We start from the raw sequence: 7965 nt of genomic DNA on the forward strand, positions 1-7965 counted from the left end.
GGGAGGGGTCGAGTCCCCATCGCTGGGGGTATTTAAAAGCCGGGCAGATGAGGTGCTTAGGGACAGGGTTTAGTGGTGGGATGGTATGGTTAGGGGAACGGTTGGACTTGATGATCTTAAAGGTCTTTTTCAACCTAAACGATTCTATGATTCTAGGAGAGGTGCTGTGTTGCACCAAAGCCAGCTCAAGTTGGGTCACTGCTTCACTGGCACTGGTTCTCGTAAAGCTTCTCTTCCATTGGTTCACGTGGTTCCTGCTACCATAATTCCTATAACATGCAATTCAAATCATGGGTTACAACAGTTTAAAGGTATTTCCATTAAAGTCTCCACCCCTGGTTCCTTTGGGCCAGATTGTAGGGCTTAACATTGTGATGAACTTCTCCCCTTCCCTCTGCTCCTGCTTGGACTTATCCACAGCCTGTGGTCCTTTAGGGGGTGTACCTCCTCCAAGTGGAGACTTACCTATGCGCCACAGTCTCTCCAGAAGTGTACCTTCTGCAGCATAGGCTTATCCACAGCTGCAGCCACTTTGAGGTGAACCTGTTCCACCATGGCCTTCTTCACAGGCCACAATGACTTCAGAGCTAGACCTGCTCCAGCGTGACCTTACCCACAGCCACAGTCCTTTCAGGAGTGATCTTGCTCCAGCATGGCCTTACCCATGGCTGTCATGCTTACCCTGCTCTGTCACGGTCTTATCCATGGCCATATGCTCTGAGGTGCTCCAGCATGACCTCATGCACAGCCACTGATGTCTTAAGCTGTACCTGCTGCAGCATGGACTCATCCACAGCTACAGATGCTTTGAGGTGGACCTTCTCCAGTGTGGACTTATCCTTGGGCCACAATCCAGTATACCTGTTGTGGCACAGATGTAACCACAGCCACAGGCACTTCAAGACGTACCTGCTCTGGCATGGGCTTATCCATGGCCACAGATGCTCTGGTGTGCCCTGCTCCCATGTGGACTCATCCACAGGTCACGGCCCCTTCGATTCCAGTTCACATGGGAGTTCCAGACTGTCCAGGACAGCAGCTCAGGAACAGCAGCAACACCCTGGCAGAAAGCAGCCACTAACGAGCACTGGAATACTATACAGTAAGGCAAGCGAGCCCCATGGCAAGCACAGGAGCCTGCTGATTAATAGCTAAACAGTAATAATATGGTCTGGAATATCCCTTGGTTCAGTTGGGGTGAGCTGTCCCGGCCGTGTCCCATCCCAACTTCTTGTGCCCTGCCCCAGCCCACTCGCTGCTGGGGTGGGGTGAGAAGCGAAGAGGCCTTGTCTCTGTGTGAGCCCTGCTCAGCAGTAACTAAAACATACCTGTTTCCAGCACAAATCCAAAGCACAACCCCGTACTAGCTGTTGTGAAGAAAATTAACTCTATCCCAGCCAAACCCAGCACAATTCTTTATCTATTCTAAACAATTATATTATTCATACCCTTTTATGAATACATACATCTATTTTTAAATATACATGTGTAAACATATTTGAACACGGATTTGAATGTATATGTACGTGCACATGCGTGCGTATGTATATATAAGTATATCCTGGCCCTAAGAAAATAAGCAACCAATTTGCATTATTCAAAAATCATATGGGGTACAACAGCATCAAAATCAGCAGCAGGGTTACCCAGACGTGCAATCAGCAGATGGGCAGGACTTCCACACTGGGTGGCTCAGGTACATGACCGTGACGGTGGGATTCCCATGCTGTATGTTGTCCTGCCACCTGCACTTCTCACCCTGCGTTTTGGTTAACCATGCAGACAGGGCTGGCTCTGCTGAATTCCCTCCATCTTAAAGGAAGCCTCAGAAACTCTAGAAAAGAGCTAAATTAATCGCTTGATGTGTTGCTGGTGCAGTATTTGATGCTTCACTATAGAATCACAAAATGAATTTTTAGCATTGTTGGATTATGGTGCTGCTTTAATTCAGTTTCTAACACTGACCTTTTAAAAGTCTGTGTTGAATTTATTTTTTTGTTAAGATTACAAAGGGTTTTAAGTAACATGTGTATATAGAGACTATATAATGTATATTGCACATTAAGTAATAATGTATAAATACACAAGGGAATTAATTTCACTTAACTGTAGCCATGTAGACATGTTGTGGTTTAACCCAGGGGCAGCTGAACACCACCCAGCCGCTCGCTCACTGCCCACTCCCTCAGTGGGATGGGGGAGAGAATTGGAAAAAAAGAGGTAAAACTCGTGGGTTGAGATAAAGACAGTTTAATAAAACAGCAGAGGAAAAGAATAACAATAAAAATAATGGTAAGAGAATGTACAGAATACACAAACCAAGTGATGCACAATGTGATTGCTCACCACCCGCTGACCGATTGCTGCCCCCCAGCCAGCTCCCCCCAGCTTATATACTGAACAAGACGTCATATGGTCTGCAATAGCCCTTGGGCCAGTTGGGCTCAGCTGTCCTGGCTGTGCCCCCTCACAGCTCCTTGTGCCCCTGGCAGAGCAGGGGAAGCTGAAAAGTCCTTGCCTGGTGTAAGCCCTGCTCAGCACCTACTGAACCCTCAGTGAGTTATCAACACTCTTCCCATACTAAACCCAAACCACAGCGCTGTGCCAGCTACTAGGGAGAAAACTAACTCTGTCCCAGCAGGACAGGGACAGAGTGGTAGTGACAACATGCCCCTAAAATCTCACCAAATTGTCCCAGTCAAGTCTGAGCCATGGTTCACTGGAAACAAAGGGGTACAGGATGGGAAATGCCAACCTTAATTAGGAAAATGGGAATGTCTTACAGTTTGTGAAAGGATGTGAAATGTGGACATTACAAATGGTGAAGAACCATGACTGGTTCCAAAAACTAAGAATTAAGCTCAGCTGCCTTTGAAACTGCAACACAACTCAGCATAGAGCTAACAGAGCACAGAGCAGGTGACCAGTGCAGATCACTCAGCCCCGCTGGAATGAGACCAGAACTGCAGGATTTGCCTGGCCACAGACATCCCATGGCCTGGTGCCTGGAGAGGTGCTGCTCTCAAAGCCCAACAAATGGACTTGCCTGTGCAAACTTACAGTGGTGTTGCTGATCTGAAGTGCCTCAGTACGGTCATGTCAGTTGCCTCCATCGGGGTGGCAGTAACCACAGCCCTCGCACACTCCCAGCCCCCAGGGTTAATGCCTGGAGGAGTAAGGCTTCTGCCCCAGTCTGTGCCCCACACAGCAGGGCCCATTCAGGCCCTATGGGAGTGAGGCGAGTGCAGCTGAGAACATTTCTTTTTACAGTTGGCAAGATGAGGAAAGGGAGGGAGACAAACACACAGAGTCATAAAACATGACCAATTAGCATTAACAAAGACAATACCCAGAAACAAAGGCCAAACTAATCAATGAGCTCTCAAGAAGCTATGGGCAACCAGGACATTGCAACTGGTAAGGATGCACACCAGAGCGTCCAGGATGTTGGACGGAGTCTGTGGGCCAGTGCCAGCTGTGGAGGGGATGTGCAGGGGAGGGGGAGCTGGGAGCAACAGAGAGGGGGCAGACAGAAAAGGAGCATAAACAAGACTTGTTGGGTGTAAACCTGGGCCAGCCTGCTTGACCACCGCAGTCTGCCCTGTCTTCTTACTAAAGCTTTTTGTAACACTCTCTGCATAATCTCACTCTACCCCAGGTGTATGTGTGCTGCCAGGGCCAGGTGCCAGCTACTGGGGGATTGGCATGAGCGGTTTTGGTGCCAGCTACTGAAGTCAGATTGGGATTGTGGGAGCCTCTGACCACTGGTGTTGGCTACTGGAGCCAGCGAGGCCTCACCCCACGGCCACCGTGGCAGTAACGCTGCACATCCACAAAACCAGTTACTGGGGGACCAGCATGGCTGGGGAGGGTGAGCGGCTCCATGCCAGCAGCTGGATCAGGACAGCACTCGCAGTCTGCGTGCTGGCTGCTGGGGGGCGAGTGTCCGTATACCCCACAAACCAGGTGTGCATGGCATGTGCACATGTATCCAGCAGGGGTATCAGGCAGGCAAGAGGTCCATGCTGGTACCTGGGGGGTACCTGGGAGTGTGGGGTGCCTTTGGGATGAGTGAGGGCTGCACGTTTCGTGCATCAAGCTGGAGCAGTGGGTGACCAGGGGACCCATGGAATTGGTCAGAGGGATGGGTTCCAGGTAGAGGTGCAGAGCGGACAGAGGGGTCATGCTGATGCTTGAGGAACTCTTGCATGCGTATGCTTGTGTGCTTGAAGGTGTCATGTCAGCCTGACAGCCCCAGAGCAGGAAGGGACGTGGGTGGCTGTGCTTGTGCTACACAGGTCTCATGTGTGGGTACTGCCAACAGCAGCATCTTGGCAGGGCAGTCTGCATGCCCATCCACATCAGCATCGCCCATCTGTGTGTGCTCGTGCTTCCGATGGGTGCTCAGCTTCAGGGCTGACTGAACCTGCAGCCAGGAAAACAGCAGCTGCATCCCCCAGCTTGGGCAGAGGCCTCAGGTACCTGAGCACTGGGCTGGGAGGCCAGCAGCCAGGCAGGAGGGTCCTGAGCCAGGGCTGCTGGAGGCAGCAGCCACTCCTGACAGGTCTTAACAATCACAGTCACTTCTAAAAGAACAGAGAGACTTGCCCCAGGCAAGAGTAAGTCTCCAGAGCGCATCTGGGGCACTGCAGCTGGCTCAGGCAGGCTTGCAGGAACACTCTGCTAGCACTGAGCATGACAGGCTGGCTGTGCCAGTGCTGGGAGAGCACAAGACCTGTATTTAGGACCACAAAGTCTCACAGCCTGGGGGCCAGGGTTTCCTTGTGGCCATCAAAAATAGACACTGGACAAAATCCAGCCTAGATGTCAGCTTGCTGTCACCCTAATGTGCGTGTTTTCTGGCTCCACAGTAGGCAGAGGGGCAAGGGGTGTGTGTGAATTTATCATGATGGCAAGTCCTCATCGCACCCAGCAGTCAGTGATTTCAGACCCCATACTGGGACTTGGGCCTCATTTAAGTCCTGTGACATGTTTAAGACAAACATCGTGCAGAGGCAACCCTTCAAAATCCTGAGTGAGTTACACATCCAGGCAGGGAGCCCAAAGCGTGGGAACAGCTTAGTGTCAGTCTTTCACAGGATACGCAACCCTCTTTCAGAAAAGCTGCTCCTCCAGCCATACTTTATTTCCAATTGCTATCCAAAGCTGTTGCAATCATCAAGGTATGTGAAGGTACAGAAACAACCTAACTGGGCTGGCTAACCAGCCTGCCTGACAGCAGGATGCTGTAGCCCACAATGCCTGGGGAAGCAGCCTGAAGTCCAATGCTCTGAAACGGTAGCTGGAGTGACTGAAGACAAAGCACTGATGATCAATTGTCCGCATTGTACTGCCCCACCATGAACGGGGCCTGTAACTCAGCGTAGGTCAGCCTGCTCTTGAGCGCAGGAAACGGAGGCACATGGGAAGAGGAAGGGACCTGCCCCTAACTTACATGCAGCACAGGCACAACCCAAGTAAGCCACATTTATCTCCAGCGATGTTACTTTCATAGCTATTCCCAAAGTCCCAGCTTACCTGGCTGTGCTCACACTGACTGCAGGGACTGTCTCCAGTTCCAGCTGGACAGCCCCAGTCAAAATTTCCTGCCCAGAAAGTCAGCAGATTGTCATTCTGTCTCCAGTAGGGACTGAGCAAAGAGGCAGGTGAGTGGGTGGGGAGTCTACACTCCACCAAGGCTGACCCTTCAGCTACTGTGACTGCATTAACCTGGCATAAACCAGAGATATGTGGACTGTTTTTGGATGGTTCTTTATTTCAAGAACGCAGCAGGTCTTTTTAACTGCCTCAAGTGCTTTTTAATATATTTTTCTAACCCAAAATTACATCACACTAGGAATATTTCTCCAGCAGTACTGCTATAATGAACTTAGCTGCTCTGTACATTTCACATCCCACATCCCACAACCCCCCTTGGCACATGAAAATAGGTTACAGGAAGCATGGGGATACATTTCCTCACAGTATGAGGTGATGAAATTGCAATGTTCTCCACAAAAGAACAGGTGCTGCTTCTCAAGGCAGCCCAGGCAGCCTAGATATTCTCACTGCCCAATCTGTGGGAACCTCCTGAACTCGTGGGATGAATAAGGGAAAACTGCCCTGCCTGGTATTAACGACAACAGAGCCAACAGCTGAAGTGCTCCCTTCAGACTACAGCAGTGCCTCGCACTACTTCACACCAAGATGAACTACCCAGTTTCTCCCCAGCACAAGCTCAGATGTAGTTGACACTTACCCAAGGCCACAAGAGCAGTTCAGGAGCAACAGTCTCACTGCTGCCCTTGACTCTACAGGCTGGCAAAGCAGTGTTCTCATCCTCCCCCGCCATGCCACCAGGGTTAGGCAACCCTAGAAGGGTGCGACTCTCGAGCTCAGACTCAGCTGGAGGTTCTGACACAGCAGCTTGGTACGAGCACAGAGCCACCACAAGAAACGAGATGGAAAAGTCTCCAAGCCATCCATATCCAGCACCCTTTACACCCCCTCAGGATGGATCTTCTCCCACAACCACAACTCCATTCCCTATGAGACTGAGAAAGGCAAAGCAGAAGAGCATAACTAGGTCTCTACGTGACTATGAAGGAAAGACACAGGGAAAAACAGGAAGAGGGACTTCCAGTAATGTGGAGGAGAATTACAACACCTGAACACCTCTTTCCTGCTGCCATCCCTGTCTCTCAGGGGAGACGTTACACCCCCTGGCTGCTCTGCCAGCAGCTCACGTGCACACTGTGGGAAAGGGAAACCGGCAGATTCAGCAGCCACAACCCTTAGAGGGGCTTGTGCCCTTCCCCAAAAGCAGGTAATGTGCAGACTGCAGATGGCAATAAGAGGGAAGACTCCTAAACTGGGGATGCATGAAGGGAGGTCGAAGAGGTAAAGGTTGCTCACCCTCTCTGGATGGGGAAGTGTCAACAAGGGGCAGGGCTTCCCCTTTCATGCAGGGGAAGGGAGCTCACAAACCAGGGCCCAACCCAGCCCAACCAAAGAGTCCTCAAGCCACAATGTCCTTCAGAGCTCCAGACAGGTCAGGGAAGATGAAATGGTAGCCACTCTGCAGGGTGTGTTTTGGCACCACCCTCTGGCCCTCCAACAGCATGATGGCCCGCTCTGCCCCAAAGACAGCCTGCACAGCCCAAGTGGGCACTGGCAGTAGGGCTGGGCGCCCTAGGGCTGCAGCAAGCTCCTGAGCAAAGGTGCCATTAGAGGTGGCAGGGGAGGATGGGGAGACACCGTTGAGGATGCCTTGCACGCACTCGCTCTCCAGGGCATGACACACAATCCCAGCCAGGTCCCGAATGTGGATCCATGGGAAGGGCTGGAGCCCAGAGCCCAAGGGGCCTCCTAGTCCCAGACGGAAAGGCCAGAGCATTTGAGAGACTGCACCACCACCTCGGCCGAGCACTACCCCTGTGGGGAGAACAGAGTGAGACCAGGACCCCACACCAAAGGACAAAAGATCCCTTCACCCCGGCCTGGAATCAGGCGACAACCCTTAGAGGGCTGGCCTAGAACAGCATCCCAACAAGGAGAGGCACAAGACCTGATGTCCTTCTCCCTCCTCTTCCCGCTCCTGCCCCAGCAGCAAAGCAGAGCCCCCTTGAACAGGCATGATGCCCCATCTCACCAGATCTCACCACAACACCACGAGTGGGGCTCCCAGGTATGAGAGCTGCAGCCTCCCAGGAGCTCACCAGGCGTGAGAAAAAGTCAAAATCCCCACCAGGACTGTCCTCAGTGTACTCAGCTGTGGGACTAGGGCGGTAATAGCCTGTAGGTGTAACAGCAAAGAAGGGGTCAGGGTCAAATCATGACACCAGGCCCCCCCGAACGGACCCTCTTCCCTGCCCCCAGGAGGCCAGAACTTGATCACTCCATCAGGGACACCCTCACATGAACAGCACAGGGACTCTCTGATGGCAATGCTGACAAGTTTTTGAA

The 7965-nt window shown here is 51.8% G+C and overlaps 1 protein-coding gene across 6 annotated transcripts in view; it reads right to left on the bottom strand.

Annotated features, from left to right (window-relative positions):
- Positions 1–2580: 2580 nt before the first annotated feature.
- The window catches only part of SDR39U1 (short chain dehydrogenase/reductase family 39U member 1), an 8229-nt gene continuing 2844 nt past the window's right edge, over positions 2581–7965 (bottom strand). For 5 of the 6 annotated variants that reach the window (XM_035891889.1, XM_035891887.1, XM_009636318.2 and 2 more), the window contains 2 exons: positions 7652–7795; positions 2581–7434 (listed from right to left, as the gene is read on the bottom strand). In XM_035891889.1, the coding sequence (XP_035747782.1) occupies positions 7019–7434; positions 7652–7795 (560 nt within the window). In that variant the 3' untranslated portion in view covers positions 2581–7018. The remainder of the gene's footprint in view (positions 7435–7651; positions 7796–7965) is intronic. The other variant, XR_004841656.1, reaches the window with a different exon arrangement.

The sequence above is a fragment of the Egretta garzetta genome, unplaced genomic scaffold, assembly GCF_000687185.1.
Source record: "Egretta garzetta isolate BGI_Z169 unplaced genomic scaffold, ASM68718v1 scaffold143, whole genome shotgun sequence".
Lineage (NCBI taxonomy): Eukaryota > Metazoa > Chordata > Aves > Pelecaniformes > Ardeidae > Egretta > Egretta garzetta.